Below are 24,243 nucleotides of genomic sequence, written 5' to 3' on the forward strand. Positions count from 1 at the left end.
GCTACTCAGGAGGCTGAAGCAGGAGAATCGCTTGAACCCAGGAGGTGGAGATTGTGTTGAGCCAACATCACACCTTTGCATTCCAGCCTGGGAGACAGAACAAAACTCTGTCTCAAAAAAACAAAAAAACCAACAATCTACCCCAACCAATCTTCCATGATCCACTCCCTTCCCATCTTTTCAAATAGTATTTAGAGAACAGATACAGTCTTTGATTCCAATCTCCTGGCACTTACTGGCTTCTGACCAAGATATCTTTCTCTTCCCATCCCCCTATCTATTAATGTGCTCTGATGAAATCACTACGCATTTTGCAGCTTAAAAACAACACCCATGTATTGTCTCCTGGTTTCAGAGGGTGGAGAGTCTTAGCAGAATTTAACCATGCCCTCTGCTCAGGGCAGGCTGCAACTGATGGGTAAGTTGGGGCTGGCTGTCCGGGCACAGTGGTTCACACCTGTAATCCCAGCACTTTGGGAGGCTGAGGCAGGTGGATCACATGAGGTCAGGAGTTCGAGACCAGCCTGACCAACATGGTGAAACCCCATCTCTACTAAAAATACAAAAATTAGCTGGGCGTGGTGGCACACTCCTGTAGCCCCAGCTACTCGGGAGGCTGAGGCAGGAGAATCGCTTAAACCTAGGAGGCAGAGGTTGCAGTGAACTGAGATTGTACCATTGCACTCCAGCCTGGGTGACAAGAGTGAAACTCTGTCTCAAAAAAAAAAAAAAAGCTGGGGCTGGAATCTCCTCTGAGGCTTGCAGTGGCAGAATTCACTTTCTTGAAGTTGTGCAATGTAAGACAGCTTGTGTCGTCAAGGCTACAGGAGACAGAGCCTCTCTTCAAGATCTTCCTCTACGGGGCTCACCCTATAGTTCAGACTCACCCAGGATAACCTCTTTTGGATTGACCCAAAGTCAGCAGCTGCAAGATCCCTTCATCTCTGGCCACATCCTATAACCTTTTCCCAAGAGTGAAATCCACCATATCCTCCATCCCAGCCACACTCAAGGGGAGGGGATTAGGCAGGGTGTACAGACCAGGGCGTGAATCTTGGGGGTCATCTTCAATTTCTGCTTCCCTGCTATTCTAGCTCTCTCTCTCTCCAGTAATACACAAGTAAACAAGTAAATAAAACCTTACAGACATCACTTTAGAAAGAAGAGCAGGCTGGGCGAGGTGGCTTATGCTTGTAATTCCAGCACTCTGGGAGGCCGAGGTGGGTAGATCACAAGGTCAAGAGATGGAGACCTTCCTGGCCAACATGGTGAAATCCCGTCTCTACTAAAAATACAAAAATTAGCTGGGCATGGGGGTGGACACTTGTAATCCCAGCTACTTGGGAGACTAAGGTAGAAGAATGGCTTGAACCCGAGAGTTGGAGGTTGCGGTGAGCTGAGATCGCTCCACTGCACTCCAGCCAGGGCGACAGAGTGAGACTCTGTCTCAAAAAAAAAAAAAAAAGGAAAGAAAGAAGAGCAAAGCAGCTTGGATTCCCAGTCTGGTGACACTGTTGACTCCCTGCGTGCCCTCCTTCACTTCTTTCTTTGTTCTGGGTTATAAGAAAATAAGCTACAGTGTCTCCCTTACCTGTGAGTTCACTTTCTAAGGTTCCAGTTATATTTTGAGAGAGAAGAGACCATATTCATATGATTTTATTACAATGTATTGTTATAATTATTCTATTTTATTAATTATTGTTGTTAATCTCTTACTGTGCCTAACTTACAAATTAAACTTTCTCATAGTTATGTATGTATAGGGAAAAACCTAGTATATTTAGGGTTTGGCACTATCCACAGTTTCTTTTTTTTTTTTTTTTTGAGACAGTTTTGCTCTGTTGCCCAGGCTGGAGTGCAACTGGAGTGCAATGGTGCCATCTTGGCTCACTGCAACCTCTGCCTCCTGGGTTCAAGCAGTTCCCCTGTGATCTCAGCTCACTGCAATCTCCACCTCCCAGGTCCAAGCGATTCTCCTGCCTCAGCCTCCTGAGTAGGTGGGACCACCGGTGCCTACCACCATGCTTGGCTAATTTTTTTTAATTTTTAGTAGAGACATCATTTCATCATGTTGGCCAGGCTGGCCTCTAACTCCTGACCTCAAGTGGTCCACCCACCTTGGCCTTCCAAAGTGCTGGGATTACAAGCGTGAGCCACGGTGCCCAGCCAACTATCCATTATTTCGAGCATCCACTGGGAGTCTTGGAATGCATCCACTTCAAATAAGGGGGACCCACTGTATTGGATTAAGGAACACCCCCAGATCTCAGGCCTCTCTGCCCACTTGGAGTAGACCTGAGAGCTCCCACCCAGGCAGCAAGAGGTGACAAGACCTGGGGAACACATCAAAACTGAAACAGTGCTGGGGAACACAGTCATTTTTCTGGAGACCAGTGACACAAATGGCCAATTTTGAGGAGCCACAAGCATGGCTGGAGTTTGCAAATAAGGAGTCTTGACTGCAGCCCAGGAAATAGCAAGGAACTCAATTTGGGAGCAAACTGTGAAGAGTCAGTGGTGAGCAGGGGGCGGCATCATGACCGCAACGAAACATAGCTCAGCCTTTTTCCCAATTGAGGTGAAATTCACAGAAGAGAACGTTCACCATTCTGAAGTGAATAACTCAGTGGCATTTAGTCCATTCACAATGTGGTGCAACCATCATCTAGTTTCAAAACATTTTCATCACCTGCAAAGGAGATCCCACACCCATCTCCAGGCAGCCCTTATGTGCTAGGAGGGGTTGGTGCTGGCTAAACTCTCAGCTCCATTTAAGAGCCAGGACCAGAGCCCAAGGATGCGAGTCTACCCGCTCCAGCGACAGATAAGGCACAGTCCATGACCTGCTTTCGAGGTGGATGACAGGGGTTGAGAATGGAGTTTCAACTCCCTTTTGAGTTGATTTTAAAAAGGCCAAGTCCTGTGGACTCGTGTAAACCCCTCTCGTGGGGGCCTAGATTGTGCTTGACGGTATTTATCCTTTCTCAGAAATGCAGGTGATGGGCTGTGCCAGAGCCGCTCCTATCAGCGGGCGAGGCTAGCGGTGCACATCTCTTCCCAGCTCTACGTGCCCTAACTTCATGTTGGTGGCTTGAAATTGGCCAAGAGAGAAATATTTACATTATGGAAAGGGGCAAAGGTATGAATCAGGGGCTTTTTTTTTTTTTTTTTTTTGAGTTGAGACGGAGTCTTGTTCTGTCACCAGGCTGGAGTGCAGTGGCGTGATCTCAGCTCACTACAACCTCCACCTCCCAGGTTCAAGCAATTCTCCTGCCTCAGCCTCCCGAATAGCTGGGACTACAGGCACACACCACCATACCCAGCTAATTTTTGTATTTTTAGTTGAGATGGAGTTTCACCATGTTGGCCAGGATGGTCTTGATCTCTTGACCTCATGATCCACCCACCTTGGCCTCCCAAAGTGCTGGGATTACAGGTGTGAGCCACCATGCCTGGCCATCAGGGGCTTTCTTGGGTAAGCCATTTTCCCAGCTCATCACTGGGGGAAGAGTGTATAAATCCTAGGCAGTGGTTTCAATAGCTCAAGGGCAAGTGCCAGAGCTGTTAGGCAAGCCAGGAGGGACAGGATGGGCAGCACCTACCTGGAACCACACCCCAGCTGCCCAGGTCTCTTGTCAATCAGCACGACATCCGTCCTTCCCCCAGCCATTTAGACGAAGGGGAATCTGCTTTTGCCACATACGTAGCTGGCCTTTCAGAGGGCAAGTGTACACCTTGCCAGCAAAGACTGTGAACTGGAGCGACCATTTTTTGCAACGCCTACAGTTGGCGTTCCATGCTTGTGCGTGGCTGTGCCATCTGATGATACTGCGGAGAGCTGAGGGGAAGGAGTCGCATCCCTTCTTTAGGTGTCCTGGCTGAGACCAGGCTGCTCCTTGCCCAGATCCTTGCTCTCCTAAAAACAACCCATCTTCTCCCCTGCTGGATCAAAGCAGGTGTTCTGAGAGCTTTGCTTCCTTTCCCCAGCGTGCTGGCCTCCTTGATGGCGTGTGGTTCAGGACCAGACTCTCCACCAAAGAAGGCTGTGATGATGAAAACAGGAAACGCTGCAGCCAGAAGGTTCTTTAGCTGGGCTGCGGGATGGGGCCTGTTTCACCTGAAAGACCCTGGACCAACAGCCTCACACAAGGGAACCCAGGCAGCTCTCGGTTACCTGCCTTGGTGAAGTGTTTCTCAGTGATGATTCAAGAAGAGCAGGGGTGGCTGGGCAGGGTGGCTCACACCTGTAATCTCAGCACTTTGGGAGGCCGAGGTGGGTGGACCACAAGGTTAAGAGATCCAGAACATCCTGGCCTGTCTCTACTAAAAATATAAAAATTAGCTGGGCGTCCTGGCACATGCCTGTAGTCCCAGCTACTCGGGAGGCTGAGGCAAGACAATCTCTTGAACCCAGGAGGCAGAGGTTACAATGAGCCAAGATGGCGCCACTGCACTCCAGCCTGGGAATAGAACAAGACTCCATCTCAAAAAAAAAAAAGAGAAGAAGAAGAGCAGGGGTTGCAATCTGATTCCCTGGGGTTGAGGTGTTCTCTCCAACTTGGGAGGTTTTCTCACCAGCCTCCAAGAGTGGCTGGAGAGGAATCTGGTACCACACTGTACACAAAGCCAGAAGCAGGGAGGGGTGAATGGGATGAAGGGACAAGAAGCCATGCGCCACTTCACACCCCCAGGATGGCTGGAGTCAAAAAGATGGACCATAACCACTGGGGTCAAAGATGTGGAGAAACTAGAACCCTCGAACATTGCTGGTGTGACTGGAAAATGGTGACGTCACTTTGGGAAACAGGCAGTTCCTCAAAGATTAAACAGAGTTACTGTGTGACCCAGCAATTCCACTCCCACATATATACCCAAGAGAATTGAAAATATATGTTTATAATAAAAATATGTACATAAGTGGGCCAAGTGATGTGGCTCCCACCTGTAATCCCAGCACTTTAGGAGGCTGAGGTAGGTGGATCACTTGAGGTAAGGAGTTCAAGACCAGCCTGGGCAACATGGTGAAACCCTGTCTCTACCAAATACATAAAAATTCGTGGGGCATGGTGGGGTGCACCTGTAATCCCAGCTATTTGGGAGGCTGAGGTGGGAGGATTGCTTGAGCCTGGGAGATTGGACCTCCAGTGAGCCGAGACTGTGCCACTGCACTTCAGCCTGGGTGACAGAGTGAGACCATCTCAAAAATAAAAATAAATGTATATAAATGTTCACAGTGGCATTTTTTTTTTTTTTTTTTTTTTTGAGACAGAGTTTTTCTCTTGTTGCCCAGGCTGGAGTGCAGTGGTGCGATCTCAGCTCACCACAACCTCTGCCTTCCTGTTTCAAGTGATTCTCCGGCCTTAGCCTCCCTGGATTACAGGCGCCCGCCACTATTCCTGGCTAATTTTTGTATTTTCAGTAGAGACAGGGTTTCACCATGCTGGTCAGGCTGGTCTCGAACTCCTGACCTTGTGATCTACCCACCTCAGCCTCCCAAAGTGCTGGGATTACAGCTGTGAGCCACCCCGCCCAGCTTCTTTCCACAGCAGCATTATTCACAAACCTAAGAGCAGAAACAATCCAAATGCCCATCAGCTAATGAATGGGCAACTAAAATGGGGTCTACCCACACAATGGAATATTATTCAGCCGTAAGAAGGCAGTGCTGGCCGGGTACAGTGGCTCAAGCCTGTAATTCCAGCACTTTGGGAGGCTGAGGTGGGCAGATGGTTTGAGCCCAGGAGTTCAAGACCAGCCTTGGCAACATGGTGAAACCCCTTTCCTACCAAAAATACAAAAATTAGCCAGTGTTACAACCCAGTCTCAAAGTAAATAAATAAAAGTGTTAAAATAAATTTTTTTTGGCTGGGTGTGGTGGCTCACACCTGTAATCCCAGCACTTTAGGAGGCCGAGACGAGCGGATCACGATGTTAGGAGTTCGAGACCAGCCTGGCCAACATGATGAAACCCCGTCTGTATCAGAGACACAAAAAATTAGCCGAGCATGGTGGTGGTCACCTGTAATCTCAGCTACTCGGGAGGCTGAGGCCAGAGAATCGCTTGAACCCAAGAGGCGGAGGTTGTAGTGAGCCGAGATCACACCACTGCACTCCAGCCTGGGTGAAAGGGTGACACTCTGTCTCAAAAAATAAATAAAATAAAATACATTTTTTACAAAGAAGGAAGTACTGATCCATGCTGCAACATGGATGAATCTCGAAAACATGATGGTCAGTGAAAGATGCCAGACACCCAAGACCACGCACTGTACGATTCCATTCATAGATGTCCAGAATAGGCACGTCCACAGACACAGTGGTTGCCATAGACTAGTGACTGCCAGGGGCTGGGGAAAGGGGGGAATAGGGGTGACTGCTAATGGGAAGGAGTTTCTTTCTGAGGTGATGAAATGTTCCGCAATCAGCCAGCGATGTTGTTTGCACAACCGTATGAAAACTGAGAACCATTGACTGTACACTTTAAAAGGATGAACTTTATGGTATGTGAATTACAACTAGATTTGGGTTTTTTTTTTTCAGTCTTCCTAGTGCTCCAAAGGAATGGTTTTTGTTGGTTTGGTTGATTGAGACAGTGTCTGGCTCCGTTGGCTGGACTTGAGTGCAGTGGCACGATCATAGTTAACTACAGCCTCAACCTCCTGGGCTCAAGCCATCCTCCCACCTCAGCTCCCTAATAGCTGGGACTACAGGCGCACGCAGCCATACCCAGCTCATTTTGATATCTTCTCAGAGATGGGGTTTTGCCATATTGCTCAGGCTGGTCTCAAACTCCTGAGCTCAAGCGGTCCACCCAGCTCAGCCTCCCAAAGTGCTGGGATTACAGGTGTGACCCACCATGCCTGGCCTAACTCTGTTTTTAAATGGGGGTTGGGGGAATGGTCAGCAGCATCCTCGTGAATGCTGGGAAAGCCTTAAACAACCCCCTCAGGGAGAGGGCAGGGCAGGCTGAGAGTCAGCTGGGTAGAGCTGATGGGGAGAGGGAAGGAGGCTGGATGGGTTGGAGCAGCTCCAGTGAGGCCAAAGGCTCTTGACACCCCAGTGAGAGGCGGTCAGTGGGGATGAAAGGGCTAGGACGGCCTTGCGCCAACAGGGTGGACCAAAGACCTCCTCCCCAGTCCGACTCCAGCCTCTCCAAGCCTCTTTTGGCTTCTCCCTTATTCTCTGCCTGGAATATTCTTGTCTGCCCTGCCTCTGTGCCTCATACTCACCCACGTAGCTGGGCTAATTCCTGACCAGCTTTCCAGCTTCACATACAGTACCCCTCCCACAGTGCCAAAGAGAAGCAAAGCCAGGTGTGAGTTAAAGTGGTGAAAACAGATGATATCCAAACAGTAGCAGCAAGGGCTGAGCTCCATCCTGATTTGTGCAGAGGGGACCGGGTGTTCTGAAGGCAGAGTGAAGGAAGGAAAGAGCGGGGCTTAACAGCCTAGAAGTGAAAAATCACAGAAGGTTGGTCAGTGTGAATGTGACGAGGCCAGTGTGTCTTCGGGCTGGCAATGACTAAAGTCAGGATTCTAATTCCTACAGCGTCTAGGAATTGGAGGTCCCATCCTTCCTGATTACGTTTCAAGGAGTGGCTGCAAGTCCTGGAGAAAGATGCTTCTGAGCTGCGGGAGATACAGATGCAGCTCAATGGGACAGAAGAAGAATGTGCCATTGTAAGCCCCTTTCAGTAAATGCTCTAAGAAGGGGAGTCCAGGGTCCTATGTCAGTTGCTGGACTGGCAGCCCTGGGCCTTCCTAGGCAGGCATCTTGACGGGGTGCCTAGAGTCCATGGCTTGAGTCCATGTGTCATGCTAGAGTCCAGCCGTCTTTGAGGGCAGGTGTTTGGACAGATCATTATGTGCTGAGAGTTCTGCGCTTCCTCCCAGGGACCCTTTTCCTGACCCCTGACCCTGAGATGGTCCCAGTTCTAGGCTCCACAAGCAGCCCGTGTTTCCCATCGAAACTCTACATTTGTGGCAAACACTTGTTTGTCTTCTCCGATACAGAGCTGCTTGTGGTTAGAGACTGTGTGTCCTGCTTGCTGATCTGTGACCAGGGGACTGGTCACAGGGCAGCAAACAATTTATTAGGTATTATTAGATTAATACCTAATAAATCATGAATGAGTGAATGAATGAATGAGTCTCAAGACAGAAGCATCTAGGATAAGGAGGATTTAGGCAGGACAAATGGGGGAAATAAGGGAAAAGTGCAAACTCAAATAACATGGGTGCCCGTCACACCCTCCCTTGAAGCATTGGAAGGCTGGGAACATGTACTATTGCCGTCAGGTAATGGTTTGAGGGGCAACGGGAGCTGTGGGGTTTCTTTGTTTGTTTTTGTTTTTTTAGACAGAGTCTCACTCTGTTGCCCAGGCTGGGCTGGAATACAGTGGTGCAATCTCGGCTCACTGTAGCCTCCACCTCCCAGCTTTAAGTGATTCTCCTGCCTCAGCCTCCCAAGTAGCTGGGATTACAGGCATATGCCACCACACCCAGCTGACTTTGTATTTTTAGTAGAGATGGGTTTCGCTATGTTGGCCAGGCTGGTCTCGAACCTGACCGCAAGTGATCCACCCACCTCCGCCTCCCAACGTGCTGGGATTATAGGCGTGAACCACTGTGCCGGTAGTGGAAGCTGTAGGTTTTTATGCCACACTTAGACTTCTGCACTGTGAGCTGGCCTTTCCTTGGATGTAGGAATCAGAGAGGGGACCCCACAACAACAGAAGTGGTTAATTCTGCACCGCACAGATAACGAGGCGCATCCCAGCTCCCTCCCTCTCCTGCTGTCACACTTGTTTTTCCCATCAGGCAATCTATCAGTCACTTCAGAAAATTCAGGATTAGTGAAAGAATAAGCTCTTTGAGGGAACCCATCAGAATGACAGACGGACCTCAGTCATGGCTCAGAATCTGAGAGAGAACAGATCTCCGGGAAACTGAATAACCTGCACAGTGTACCGCCCCCTTCCTCCAGGGACAGGTGGTGGACAAGGACAAATGAAGGACATCCCCTTCCCGCTGTCCCTGGGTTTTAAGCCCTTTTGGCACAGAAAGCCTGTCCAAGTAATTAACAGAAGTAATTAGAGGTCAGATGGTCACAAATGGAAATCACTGAGTGCCCAACCGTCAATGCCAAGGCTGGCGGTGCCAAGGAGGGGGGAGGGCTCAGAGAGGAGAGGGCGGCCTGACCAGACATGGTGATCTGACTGAGGCTTATTCCCCGGCCCCTCACAGGACAGGCAGGGTGTGGAGTCTGAGGGTTTGCATCTGTACCCAGCAGCCTGAGGTACAATAGGAACAAGCAACAGCCAAGAAAGGAAACACCACAAATGCCTCCTGCTGTCGCTAAGCCCTGGATTCAGAACTGCGCCCTCGGCAAGATGCAAAAGAGGAATTTTTCTTTAATGAACTCAGTATGAGTCTTGCAAATCCTTCCTTGGTCATATTTCTAACACATTTCGTGTGGCTTTCAAATCTTTGGAAAGGGTAGGAAATGTATTACCCACCCATCTACCCATTCATCCATCCATCTACCCACCCACTCGTCCACTCACCCACCCGTCAACAGCTCAGCCACCTACCCGGCCATTCATCCACGCACTTCACAAATATTAATCAGGCTCCTGCCAAGCTCAAGGCAGGTCTAGGCTCTGGGCATACCGGGTAAGCAAGACAGGCATGGACTTTGCTCTTGGCATTTTTAATCTAGCAAGGGAAAACAGTTATACAAGCAAGCAATCAAAATCCACACAGTGGTGAATGCTGTGAAGACAAACGGTGGCAATGCATTAGAGGGTGTATTAGTAAAGCTTCTCCAGAGCAACAGAACCAACCAGGATAGACAGGTAGATAGATGATAGATAGATGATAGATAGATGATCGATAGATAGATGGCTGATAGACAGAAAGATGATACATAGATAATAGAGAGATGATAGACAATAGATAGATGATAGATAATAGATTATGGGTAGATGGATACATAGATAATAGATGATAAATGGACAGAGATAATAGATGATAGACTGATGACAGATAAATGATAGATGGCTGACTGACAGATGAATAATGGAAAGATAGACAATTGGTAGATAGATGGATAGATAGATGATAGTCAAATGATAAATAATAGATGATGGATGGATGGACTGAGATAACAGATGATAGACTTTATCAGATAAATGATAGATGGCTGGTGATGGATGGATGGATAGATGATAGGTAGATAGACAGATAGATAGAGAGATTTTTAGGAGAATTGGCTCACGGGAGTAAAGAGGCTGAGAAGTCCCACAGTGTGCTGCTTGCAAGCTGGAGAGCCAGGCGCACTGATACCGTGATCCAGTCGAAGTTCAAAGGCCTGAGAACCTGAGGGTCGCTGGTGCAAGTCCTGGAGTCCAAAGACCAGAGACCTGGAGTTCTGATAGTCAAGAGCAGGATGAGAAGGCATCCTAGCTTCAGAAGCCAGAGAGAGTAAATTTGCCTTTTCATCTTCGCCTTTTTCTTCTGTCCCAACCCTCAATCAGTCCGGCGGCGTCTGCCCACGTTGGGTGAAAGCTGATCTTCCTTACTCAGCCCACTCACTCAAATGCCAGTCTCTCCGGAAATACCCACAGGTGCACCCAGAAGTAATGCCTGACCAGCTACCGGGGTATCCCTTAATCCAGTCAAGCTGACATCTAAAATTCACCATTACAGACAGTGGCAACGAGTGAGGGTTTCTTTGGCTGGGATGGGCAGGGAAGGCCTCTCCGAGAAGTGACCTTTTAGCTGAGACCTGGAGGCTCAGAAGGAAAGCATCCCAGGCAAGGGGACAGCCAGGTGCAAGAACCCGGACTGGACCAAGCTAGGCCCGGGTCAGGAACCAAAGTAGGACCAAGGGACTGAAGGGCATGAGTGACAGGGTAGGGTGGCAAAGTCTGGGACTTCTCATGACAGCACTACAGAGCCTAAGGGCCAGCTCAGCTGCCCCCTAAATACTCAGGTAGAAAGTGAATATTCTTAATATTCGGCTTGAATATTTTGCGACTCTGCTATTCTAATACTTGGGTAACATTACTCCCAAATATTCTGTTAGAACCACTTCAATAGTTGGGGGTTTCTGAAAAGATCAACTGCAATAAACTCTATCTTGAGCCCCAGCTTGGACTCTGCCACACTCCTCAACCCACGTTGGACTTACTTCCTGAAGGCAGGTCCTCTGCAGGTTAGGAGCTGCGTGTGTTCCTCAGCTCATGCTACAATCGAGGGTTCCCATCTGCCAGGCCCAGGTCAAGACTTGGTATTTACTGAGGAGTGACACACACTAGTCCTGACCTCATGGAGCTTACAGTCTAGGGCATCTTTGGGGACAGAGGATCCAGGGGGAGAAGGGGAGATGTCCCGTGGGACATTAGCCCCTGCATTTCTTGTTGTTTTAGGCAGCAGCTCCTGAGGGTGCATGGAGTCCACGGATTCCTGGTCTGGGACTTCATCTTCCCGGCATCTTCCTCGGCGACCAGGAAGAAGCACAGGTGCAGACTCACGGCCACGCACTGTCCCACCTGAGCCTGGTCTGGAGTTAGGAAGCTGGCCAGCTGCTGTGGGACGTTCCCTTCCCCAGAGAACCTAATGTCTTACATGGATTAACCTGAGTGGAGGAGGCTGATGAAACGGAGGTTTTGGTGTCCAGAGAAGAAACTGGAGGGATAGAGAACTGGAGCGATAGGAGGAAATCTGGCCCTGAGCTTGGCCTAGGGAGTAGGTCTGATCTCAGAGAGGGGATACTGTCCCTGTTTCCAGGAGAAACACTGTGGTCCTGTGGGGTGAGTATGAGCCGAAAGGAAGCTCATTCTATGAGGGCACCTCCAGGAATTGGCAATTTGGAATTAAACAGTTGGCCAGGAACCGGGTGTGGTGGCTCACACCTGTAATCTCTGCGCTTTAGAAGGCCGAGGCAGGCGGGTCACCTGAGGTCAGGAGTTCAAGAGCAGCCTGGGCAACATGGTGAAACCCCATCTCTACTAAAAATACAACAATTAGCCAGGCGTGACGATGCATGTCTGTAATCCCAGCTACTAGGGAGGCTGAGGCAGGAGAATCGCTTGAACCCAGGAGGCAGAGGTTGCAGTGAGCTGAGATCGTGCCATTGTACTACAGCCTGGGTGACAGAGCGAGATTCTGCCTTAAAAATAAATAAATAAACAACAAACACACACCTGGGCAGGGTGGACAGCTTCAGGAGGAGGACCCCAAGAGGGTCAGTGAGGCCACACTGTCCCAAGGTAATGGTAAGTCCTTAGCAGATAACCTGGACAATCTATGATTACGAGTCAGGCTTGACTTCAAGCTGGAGAAAGCCTCCCCATCCCCAGAAGTGCTTAGTGCCGGAAGGCTGGAGCATGGGAGGGAGCACTTCCATGAGGGTGAAATCTTGCATTCAGGCAGTGGGACGACCAGGACAGCATAATCTGGATATTCATGTGGCCTCATTTGTATGCCCAGGTGAGTGGACTCTGGGGACGTGTGGGTCACATGTGTAAAAGCCGCCTCTGACATTTATGCAGATTCTCAAGCACTGAGGTGCAGCTGGGTCATTAAGCCAACAGCAGGGGGGCCTGGGGACTAATTATGAAACAGTCAAAATGACAACTGAGGTCTTCAGGCTGCTGGCTCTGGGTTCTGTTTGCTGATGCTGGGATTTGGGCTCTGATGCTGGGTCCTCTGGCAACTGCATCCTCTTCCATGCACCTGGTAATTCTCAAGGAGGCACCACCAGGATTCTGGAGGAGGAGAGAAAGGAGCCCGTGTTTGCGGTGAAGTCCCTCTTGTTAAGCTCACTGTGCTCACTGACTGCCAAGAAGTCAGGGTGACTGTTTCCCAGAGGAGGGCCTGTGGCCCTAAGAGGGTCCATAGCATGTCCAAGGCCACTGGGCTGTGAGCACAGAGGGGATGGTCCACTGAAGGGCTCCGTTGGACACCCGTTAACAGGAGATTTTTCCTGCTGTGATTATTCACAATCAGAGGCTCAGATGGGGATGAGAGCTCGTGCTGAGTGTCAAACTCTGAATGATTCTCAGAAATCCAACTCCCAGCTCAAGTTCCAGTGGAACTACAGAGAGCAAATGAGTTCATGACTGCTGGTCCTGAATGTGGGTATAAAGTTTTACATGAAAAGTACCTTGTATTTTTTTTCCAAGGCCAAATTATAATAACTCATCTTTACCCTGGAAAAGTATGTTTATAAAAAATAGATTGCATTTGCAAATAGCAGAGAACAGTAGTCTTTTTATAAAAAAAAAAATCTTTTCCATGGAAAAACAGTGTAAAGTTTGCATGTATGTTTACTGGCCCTAGGACTTAAAGAACAAAGATACCTTGTGGATTGCAGGCAAATGAAACCTACTGTGGTTTGCTTTGGGTAGGTTTCACCACAGGGGCGTTTGAAGAGACCACTTTGCAAATAATCAATTACTTAACACTCAAGGCCACTAGAGGCCACTAAAAAGGAGTTTATGGGCAAGGCGCAGGGCTGGGGGCTGGCTCAGTGGGCGGTGGCAGGATATTAATGAGACTCAGAGCCTGGATGTGCTCTGGGTCCAGTTACATTTAATAGAGTTGGAAAACCACCTGCCCCAGCCACTGATGCACTTAGGGTCCATGCCTTTAAGTTTGACCATCTGAGCCTATAGGGACATTGGGGAGGAGGGGGAGGATGAGAGGAGGCAGTGGCAACAGCAGTATGGATGTTTCGTGCAAACCCTTCTCTGTCACCAGGGAAAGCAGTCTGTGCACATGCATTTCTTAGCCTCTCTTCCAGGATAAAGCCTAGTTTGGAGCAGCACTGCAAGGTTGAAGTGTTGTTACTGCATCCTGAGGACAGAATCAGAGCATGTGGCCTCCCCTTGGGTCCTGCCGTGGTACCCAGAGTCACCTGCAACATCTGTAAAGCCAGGATGAGAGTGCAAATACCCTCCAGACACTGATTTCTCAATATTTACAAGTCACACATGCAGATAAACTGTGAAGGAAAATGTTCTAATCAGTTATCTTGACAAAAGTACCTTCTTAATGACTTGGAAGACCAGGTTTAAATGGTAAATTATGAAATTCTTGGAAATCTGCTGCAGAATATGGCACTGTAGGGACCGCTGAGCTGATCGCCAATCCCCAGCGCCATCCTGCTCCTTAGGGGTCTGTGTGTACCTATGTGGACATCCCACCCTGCGCATCCAACCTCTATTCACATTCCCCGCCACCATCCTTGGGGGGCACTCTGCTTTCAAGTCTGCTTGAAAGCAGGGATGCTGGGAAGGTGCCCACATCCAAGCTTGTAATCATTTTTGCCAGAAATCTGGGGCTCCAAGTACCCAGAAACGTTCTAGAAGGGGACACGTTCCAGGTGGCCATAGACTCCTTGCTCCCTGGGGAAGAGCGCAGCTGGAGGAGGACTGGAGCAGATCCCCCAAAGCACTGGACCCAAGATAGGGCCCCTCTTGCCCAGGTCCAGGGCTGTACTAGTGGTACCCGCTGTCATCACGACATTCATTACTGATGAATTCGATTGTGATGCTGGAAATCCTCTAGTCACAAGGTCTTTAGAGCAAGTCAGTAAGACAAGATATTGACTCTTCATGGGGGGGATCTGAGATGTTGGATTTGAGGCTTGAAATAAAGTCATCTTGGGTGCATTTAGCAACTGCAGGCTGCTCTTCCAGGAGCTCAGTATGCAGCCTTAAGAAATGTGTCCCTTCACGCTGTCCTTGTCAGGCCTGCGCCTGCTGACTTAAGAAGGGAATGTAGGTAGGTAAGAGAGATGGTGCATGGAGGGGTCAGAGGACCTGTGGCCAAATCTCGCTCCATCACTGACAGGCTGCGTCCCCCCAGCAAGTTACTTCCAGACCCAAACCAGCTCTCTCAATGGCAAAATGGAAGTGATGAAGTCATAAAGAGTAGGTAATAGTGGTACCTGCCTCATACAGTTTGCGTGGCTTAAAGGAGGGAATCTGCATAAAGGGCTTGGTCCAGCATCTCATACAGAGAATGCCTGTAATATACATGAACTATGAGCAAAACCAAGAGCATAGGCTTTGGAGTCCAGTAGCCACAAGTCTTTCTGCCTCAGTTGCTTCCTGTACTCTACCTACTTTCTCTGAGCCTCTGTCTTCCTCATCTACAAAGCTGGGACAATAGTGGTTCTTACCTGGAGTTGTAAGGTTGCTTATATAGACCTCAGGTTTGTGGGGTAGTGTGGAAACCCATTTGTTTGTGCCTTTTTTTTTTGAGACAGAGTCTTGCTGTGTCACCCAGGCTACCACTCCCATCTCTGCTGGCCCAGGGTCTCTGTGAGAAGGTAGCCCTCCTGAGCCAGGGGTCTCCTCCACTGGAGACTGCAATGCTGGAGAGTGGAGGGGTGATCCAGAGCCTCCTCTAGGCTAGAGGGGAGACAAGAAGGGTGGAGGAAGAGAGTGGGAGAATAGGAAAGAAGCCAGGAGGTTAGGAGAAGAGGGACGCAGGACTCAGCCGGAAAGCTACCCAGTCAAAGGCCTTCTGCAACGCGATGGTTAACTTTGTGTCAACCTGACTGGGCCACGGGGTGCCCAGATATTTGGTTAGACTATTTCCAGGTGTGTCTGTGTGTTTTTGGATGGGATTAACATTTGAACAGGTGGACTGAGAAAAGCAGAGGCCCTTCCCAATGTGTCAGACCTCCTCTAATCCATTAAGGGCCTGACTATAACAAGGTGGAGGAAGGGAGAATCCACTGTTTTTCTGCCTGACTGCTGAGCTGAGTCTTTTCCTGCCCTTGGCCTGGGACTACACCATCAGCTCTCCTGTCTCCAACTCACCAACTGCAGATCATGGGACTTCTCAGCCTCCATCATCTCCTGAGCCAATTCCTTACAATACATCTCTTTGTCTGCTGTTGGTTCTGTTTCTCTGGAGAACCTTAATATACTCCACTACCTCCCCTGGAGTGTCTTCTCCCACTGACTCTCTGCCAAAGGACTTTGTTTATTTCCTTCATGATACTTATCTCTACTTGCAATGATAGTTTTGTTTCTCTGTTTGTTTTATGTTCTGCCCACCAGAATATAAAGCACAAGAGAGCAGGGAACCTGTGTTTCCCAGCCAATGTACATCCACAGTGCCTGATCCCGTACCTGGCACTTAGCAAACACTCAACAGCTATTTATAGGAGCAAAGATGGAAGGGAGCAATGGAGGAAAGAAACAGGAATATATGATAGGAAACGATGTGAGAAACGATTCTCAAAAATATCTCGAGAGTTGGTGTGAGAGCCTCATCAACAGGGTTGCAGCCCCTGGCCTCATCCAACACTGCCCACACAAGCTACCTTGTATTAATTAACCCACTGGGGTGGAAGACTTGTTTGTTTCATATTGTCTCTGAACCAAGGTACTGGATTCCACATCGTGGAAAACACTGCCCGTCACAGCCTGTGCACAAAAGCAACGCTACATACATCCTAAGGGCCACTGATGGAAGGTTTTCAGAGGCCAAGACCCAGGGGTTGTTTCTGTTTGTTTTGAAGCATTTTGTTGATCCAGTGCAACATCAATGCAACGTCCTGATTGGAATACTGGCCTCCAGGCACGTTTACTGAAAGTTCTGGAGATGACGGTCCAGCCCTGTGCTGACATAGAAAGGAGCTGGGAAGGGACTCAGGAAGCGGGTGATGGAGAACAACCTCTCTGTACTTCAGAAGGAAAAATGACGCTGAGCAGAGAGACCATCACAACCCTACAAAGCAACTAATTCTTTCTCTGCAAGTTGCTCTCTCTTAGGATAAAGATCAGGCTTTGAGTTACATCAACTCAAAGTTTTCCCAACCAGCTTACCAAAATTAACAACAGACACCCTCGGCCAGTTCTTAGCTTCTTCACTGGTCCATTTCAACGACTACAACAGAACACCAGAGACTGCGTGGCTTACAAACAACAGGTATTTATTTATTTCTCCCAATTCTGGAGGCTGGAAGCCTGCGATCAGGGTGCCAGCGTGGTTGGGTTCTGGTGAGGGCCTGCTTCTGATCCATGGGTGGCTGATTTCTTGCTGCATCTTCAAGTGTTAGAGGGGTGAAGGAGCTCTCTGGGGCCAACTTTCATGAGGGCACTAATCCCGTCATTTGGGCCCCATCCTCATGAACTCAGCTAAATCTAATCACCTCCCAAAAGTACCACCTCCAAATTCCATCCCACTGGGGATTAGCTTTCCACATAGAAATTTTGGGGATACATAAACATTGAGTCTATTGCACACAAGTTTATTAGTTCTCAGTATAATATCCCAAGGTTGCTGAGCAAAGTTCTCACTCTCGTGGTGAATGATCCGAATTTGAATCTCCACTGTTTGAGCTGCTGCTTCTTGGGAAGAAGGTAGATGCTTTGTGATCTCCCGCTACAGGTCAGAAAAAGAATGGCACATAATCATCTTTCCCACTGAAAGTTGCACGTCTTCATATCTCCTGGGGGAGGCTTTTACCCATCAGCTATGAAACTGACTCAGTCATCTTCTCCCCTAGCACACACCTCAGTCTGAGAGGCAGGTTATGCTCCAGGAAGAATTCCCTCCATCTTTCCTGGGCCTCTCTGCTCTGCTGATTCTAAACTCTGAGATTGATGGTCCCAGCAGGTGTACCCAGGGGCCAAGACATGGAACAGGCTCCATTCCATTCACGGCCAGTGGCCAGTGCTTTTCCGTTTTCAGCATTTTCCTCTCTGCTTGGAGAGGGCTTCTGGTTCAGTGCTGGAGAGTAAGGAGCGGGAGGGAGGAGGTGGCTCAGTCATCCTCATCCTCGTCTTCATCCTCCGCATCTTTGTTGGGGGCACACCTCTGGAAGCACTGCACCATGGTGGCCAGGAAGAAGCTGGAGATGATGGCCGCGATGGACACAGCCACGCCGGAGAAGATGATGATGAAGAGGTCTGTGAGCGACAGGCTGAACCTACACTCGCTGAAGCTGGCCTCCGACAGCTCGCGCAGGAATATCCTCCTGCTCTCCATGGGCAGGGAGCACTGGATTTCATCAAGGCCTGAGAAGAGGCAGGCAGAGGAGAGAGAGGTTTAGACTGCAGTTCAAGGTTGCCTAAAAGTTGACAAGGCAGATGCTTACAAAGCCAGCAATGTGCAGGCATCCTCCCAGAAATAAAAGGGGGAAAAGACTAATTTGAATGGAATTTAAACTTTGAAACAACCACAAAAAAAGCCTTAGAGTGAACACCATGAGAAAAATTGGAATGTGCTGGTCTTCACTGACCTATTTTCAGGTTATTTATTTATTTAAAGACAGAGTCTGTCTCCCAGGCTGGAGTGTAATGGTTTGATCTCGGCTCCCTTCAACTTCTGCCTCCTGGCTTCAAGTAATTCTCCTGCCTCAGCCTCCCAAGTAGCTGGGATTACAGGCATGCGCCACCACACCCTGCTAATTTTTGTATTTTTAGTGGAGATGGGGTTTCACCATGTTGGCCAGGTGGGTCTCGAACTCCTGACCTCAGGTGATCCACCTACCTCGGCCTCCCAAAGTGCTGAGATTATAGGTGTGAGCCACTGCGCCCAGCCGGGTTTAGTACTCTTTTGATTTTGAATTACTTGGTGGCAGGGTTGGGGGGAGGGTGGCAGGGATGGAAGGGCACCATAATCTGTTTCAGGTTTAGGACCTCTGTAGACCACCATAATCCAGACCCAGCTAGCAGCAGGGAGTGGATACTGGGGCAGATGCTGTGGGTCAGTATCAACTAGTGGGCGGCCCTCCACTTGGTAGTGCCATTTTCCAAGTTAGACACTATCCTTCTCTTCACTGTCCTCTGAGTGGAAATGAAAAGAGGGTTAGCATGGCATTGTAGGAATGCCACTACCCCAAAAGGATTTTCCCTTGACAGGAGTGGAGAACATAAAGGACGTACCTAAAGGTCACTTACGAGGTACTTGGTACTTGGAGGCTTGGAGGAAGCTTCCACGTGCTTAGGAATAACCTAAAGACTATTAAAATACAGGTTCCGATGCACCACCCATGGGAAATCTGATTCAGCTGGTCTGGGATGGAGTCCCAAACTCTACATGTTTAATAAGCATTTTTTTTTTTTTTTTTTTTTGAGACGGAGTTTCATTCTTGTTACCCAGGCTGGAGTGCAATGGCACGATCTCGGCTCACCGCAACCTCCACCTCCTGGGTTAAGGCAATTCTCCTGCCTCAGCCTTCTGAGTAGCTCAGATTACAGGCATGCACCACCATGCCCAGCTAATTTTTTGTGTGTTTTTAGTAGAGAGGGGGTTTCACCATGTTGACCAGGATGGTCTCGATCTCTTGACCTCGTGATCCACCCGCCTCGGCCTCCCAAAGTGCTGGGATTACAGGCGTGAGCCACCGTGCCCGGCCTTAATAAGCATTTTTAATAACCAGGTGATTCTGATGCTGTGAGTCTTGAGACCCACTTCGAGAAGCTTTATTTTCTAGTTGTCAGAGGAGGATGGGAAGGGGTTTGAGAACTTCTAGGACACTCACTTTCAATAGGACCAGAGGAGCCCTTTTATTTTTAAAAAACTTACTAATTTAATTAATTTATTTATTTCTGAGACAGAGTCTTGCTCTGTCCCCCAGGCTGGAGTGCAGTGGATGATCATGGCTTACTACAACCTCCACATCCTGGGTGCAAGTGATTCTCATGTAGCTGAGATGACAGGCGCGCCCACCCCACCCAGCCAATTTTTGTACTGTTAGTAGAGATAAGTTTCACCATGTTGTCCTGGCTGGTCTCGAAGTCTTGGCCTCAAGTGATCTGCCCATCTCTGCCTCCCGGAGTGCTGGAATTATAGGTGTGAGCTGCCGCGCCCAGCCTTAGAGGAGCCCTTTTAAACTGTGTTTTGTATATTAGGATTGTCTTCCCAATTTGACTTGAAAAGTGTTTGACTCATTTACGAAGATGTTTCAAACCCTTTAGCCTAGACAAAAACCGCTACTGAGTGTGTGCTGAGCAAGTGCTTATACTCAGTAACAAATAAATGCTCTGTAGAATTTACCACAGGCCGGGCACTGTGCTAAGAATTTGATTATATTGATTCATTTAATCTTTACAACCACACTATGAGGGTAGGTTCCATTATCCTCCCCATTTTACAGATGAGGGAACAGGCTCAGAGAGGTAATGTAACTTGCCAAAAGCTGCACAGCTAGTAAGTGGCAGAGCCTGGATTACAAGTTAAGCAATCTGGCCTCAGAGACCTGTGCTGCAGCCAGTATGTCTCCAAAAGGAAGAGAAAGGGGAAGAAAGCCCAGAAGAGAAGCACCAGGGTGCAGGCGGTGTGGACGCCGGAAACTGATGCTTTCTTCCTGTGGCTGCCATCAAATGACGGTGACAGAAGCTGCCAGTCAGCTGGTGGTGTCCTAGCATAATGGGTTCATAACATTTTAGAGACACCTCCTGATGATGGTTCCCTTATCACTGAACTTCTGCTTTGGGGGAATCTCATCTGCTATCAAGTGTGAGCCTAAAGGGAGACTCGTCTGAGATACGAGAAACTGGGCACCATAAGAGGTGGCTCTCCATATGCTCATTTATTCATTTAATAAGAATGTATTGGCCAGGCATGGTGGCTCTTGCCTATAATCTCAGCACTTTGGGAGGCTGAGGTGGGCGGATCACTTGAAGTCAGGAGTTCAGGACCGTCCTGGCCAACATGGTGAAACCCCGTTTCTACTAAAATTACAAAAATTAGCTGGGCATGATGGTGCATTCCTGTAATCCCAGCTACTCGGGAGGCTGAGGCATGAGAATCAGTCAAACCCAGGAGGTGGCAGTTGCGAGTGAGCCAAGATCGAGACACTACACTCTAGCCTGGGCTACAGGGTGAGACACCATCTCAAAAAAAAAAAAAAAACAAAAACAAAAAAAACAGGATGTATTGAGTACTTCTCCTAGACCAAGGGATTGGTGATATATAAGGTAACTAAGTCCCCCACTCTCAGAGAGTGTAAATTCTAGTGCGAGAAGATAGACATTCATTTATAACAATGTTTTTGAGTATTTGCCATTTACAGGCCCTAGGGATATACCAGGAAACAAAACAGAGCCCTTGCCTTCGTGCAGCTTCCATTTTAGACAATAAATGAATAGTTCAAGACATCCGGCCAGGCACAGTGGCTCACACCTATAATTCCAGCACTTTGGGAGGCCAAGGCAGGCGGATCATGAGGTCAGGAGTTCAAGGTCAGCCTGACCAACATGGTGAAACCCTGTCTCTACTAAAAATACAAAAATTAGCTGGACATGGTGGTCCATGCCTGTAATCCCAACTACTCAGGTGGCTGAGGCAGGAGAACTGCTTGAACCTGGGAGGCGGAGATTGCAGTGAGTTGAGATCATGCCACTGCACTCCAGCCTGGGTGACAGAGTAAGACTCTGTCTCAAAACAAAACAAAACAAAACAAAAATACATACATAAAATGTTTAGGATGAAACATCAGGATAGAATGATAAAGAAAGTCTGGGACAAAGAATTTTCTTTAAAAGGGGTGATCAGGATGTATTATTCCAGCTAAGGTTGAAAGGATGCGATGAAACTAGCCATGGGAAGAACATTCCAGGCAGAGACAAGAAGCTGGGAAAGAGGCCAGGTGTAGTGGCTCATCCTATAATCCCAACATTTTGGGAGGCCAAGATGAGAGACTCACTTGAGCTCAGGGGTTCGAGACCAGGCTGGGCAATATAACAAGACCTTGTCTCTATAAAAAAAAATTAAAAATTAGCTAGGTGTGGTAGTATACACCTGTAGTTCAAGTTACTCAGGAGGTGGAGTAGCTTGAGCCTGGGAATACTGGGGCTAAGATCACACCACTGCACTCTAGCCCAGACACCAGAGTGAGACCCTGTGTCCCAAAAAAAAAAGTTGGGAAACAGCTCAGCATTCGGGGAACACAATGTAGCCAGGTGTAGCTGATTGAGCATGGGAGAATTTGGCATCAGCTTAGGTGAGAAACACAAGCATGTGTTGAGATGAGGCCCCTGACTAAATATTATGAACAGAGCCCCACCCCCAGCCCCATTACCAGTCCTCCTTGACATGAACCAAATAAATAGCTTGTGTGATACAGAGCTGCTAAAGACTGGCTTCCCCAATTTACACTTGATTTCCATTTTTGACTTTCTTTTTCGTAAAGAGGCCAAACTTCTGTCTACTTCTCCTGAGAATTTTAAATGCATTTGAATAAAACAGGAGAGCATTACTAAACATAATCATCCTGACTGATACACAGTATAAGCCATGTACAAATTCAAATGATGACCATGATTTTACAAACCTCAGTTATAAGAGAATGAATGATATTAGAATGCATAAAGAGCTCAGATCTTTTGTTTCTGATCCCGAAGAGGAGAGAAACATAAATACAGTAGCAGTAACTAACAGTCACGTTGCACTTACCATGGGCAGACCTTGTTCTAACTGCTACATATGTATTTACTCACAACAATCTTATGAGGTAAGTACTGTTATTATGCCAATTTTATGGATGAGAAAACAGAAGCACAGAGCATTTGCATAGTTTCCCTTTGGCAATGCAGCTTCACAGTGATGAAGCCAGAATTTGAACCTAGGCATTTGGCTGTGGAGGCTTACTCTTATCTTTTGATTAACAAGGTGCCCTTTTCCCAGTGAGAATAGCCAGAGGGATTCGAGGACGCCATTTTGACATGAAGCTCAACTGCCTTCAGCCTCTGCTTACCTCTGGCTTCTTTCAACTCTCAGGAAAACCTTCACCTGCTCTCTGTTTTAGTGATTCCAGATTTCAAAAAACTGATCCTTAACCCATTTCCAGCATTATGTGAAAGTTGAAATGATTTCTTCACACCTCACTAATTAGCTGGCTTCTGTCCTGTAAATAGCAGCCCTGCTAATTACACAGCAATCCTGCAACCACCCTGAGGGGTTTTGTGTATCTTTTTTTCTCCATCTCAGAAACAGAAGATGGAGGAATAGTGTCTGAGCATCCTCCTTCCTTCTGTCCTGCCCCATCTTTTATGTAGTCTACAGCCAACCCATCGATGCTTCTGCCCCATGGGAACCATTGCCTAGCAACCAGACTCTGCACTCCCTCCTTTCCCGGAATCAGTGTCTGCTTTACGAACTGAAGGAATCAGCTGGACCAGAGCTCTGCAGGCTTCCCCAATTTACACTTGATTTCCATTTTTGACTGTTTCTTTTTCTTAAAGAGGCCAGACTTCTGTCTACTTCTCCTGAGAATTTTAAATGCATTTGAATAAAACAGGAGAGCTTTGTCTTTTTTAGAAAAACAAATTAAAAACAGGAGAGCTTTAAAACAAAGTTAGACTAAGATTTTTTTTTGCAGACACTGATTTCTTCAATGGAAAAATGGAAAAACATCAATCAACCTGGCTCCTCTTAACAGCCCACCCCAGCCAAAAACGTTATGAAAATAAATAAGACGGACACCAACAGACTGTGTGAAGCACAGTTTCTAAAACCAGCAGTTCATTTGCAGCCTCCAAACTAGTGACAGATCATTATTTAGCTAGAGAAACTTTCTAGAAATCCTCATCTTCAGGAAGCAGTAGCAACTGGAAGACAATCACAGGCCAACCACATAAGCCCACGGCACCCACCGTTTAAACCCAACCTTTGCAAGCCGTGACCTCCCAAGTCAATTCTGATTTCCACAGCGTTCTTTGTGCCTTGAGATTCGTCTTGGCATTTTCACAAAGTGATGATTTTAGAAAATGTCACCTCACCTTTCTCTGTGGCTAGAAGAAATGGGCTTGTTTGAAAAACGGTGCACACAAGCCCACCGGGGTGGGGACTTTGAACGGCAGCGCTTAGTGGGGTTTTCACGATAAGATACAGTGACTTGATGGGCGTTCATACCTCACAAAGGGCAGAGAAATAAGCAGAGTCGGACAAAGAGTCTTCCAGGCAGACAGGGCCTGGCATAAGGCTGAGGGTATTGCCACAAAAGCTGTCTGCAGAGGCTGTGGAACTAACAGCACAATGCTGGACTTGGCAGAGTCTGACTCCAGGGTCCCCTCTTCTCCCCTAGAGGACCCTTGTGTAGACCAGGGTTTCTCAGCTTGGCTATTACTGACACTTGGGACAGGATCATTTTTTTATATAGGGGCTGTCCGGATGTTTAGTAGCATCCCTGGCCTCCACCCACCAGATGCCAGCAGCAATCCCCACCCAGTGTGACCATCAAAACTGTCTCCAGGCAGGCATGGTGGGT

At 48.1% G+C, this 24,243-nt stretch overlaps 1 protein-coding gene across 1 annotated transcript in view; it reads right to left on the minus strand.

Moving 5' to 3' along the window:
• Positions 1-16,938: 16,938 nt before the first annotated feature.
• LRRC38 (leucine rich repeat containing 38) overlaps positions 16,939-24,243 on the minus strand; it is a 40,641-nt gene continuing 33,336 nt past the window's right edge. The window contains exon 2 of the mRNA XM_003733344.6: positions 16,939-18,046. Coding sequence (XP_003733392.1) covers positions 17,793-18,046 — 254 coding nt within the window. The 3' untranslated portion in view covers positions 16,939-17,792. The remainder of the gene's footprint in view (positions 18,047-24,243) is intronic.

The sequence above is a fragment of the Callithrix jacchus genome, chromosome 7 (genome assembly GCF_049354715.1).
Source record: "Callithrix jacchus isolate 240 chromosome 7, calJac240_pri, whole genome shotgun sequence".
NCBI classification, from domain to species: Eukaryota; Metazoa; Chordata; class Mammalia; order Primates; family Cebidae; genus Callithrix; species Callithrix jacchus.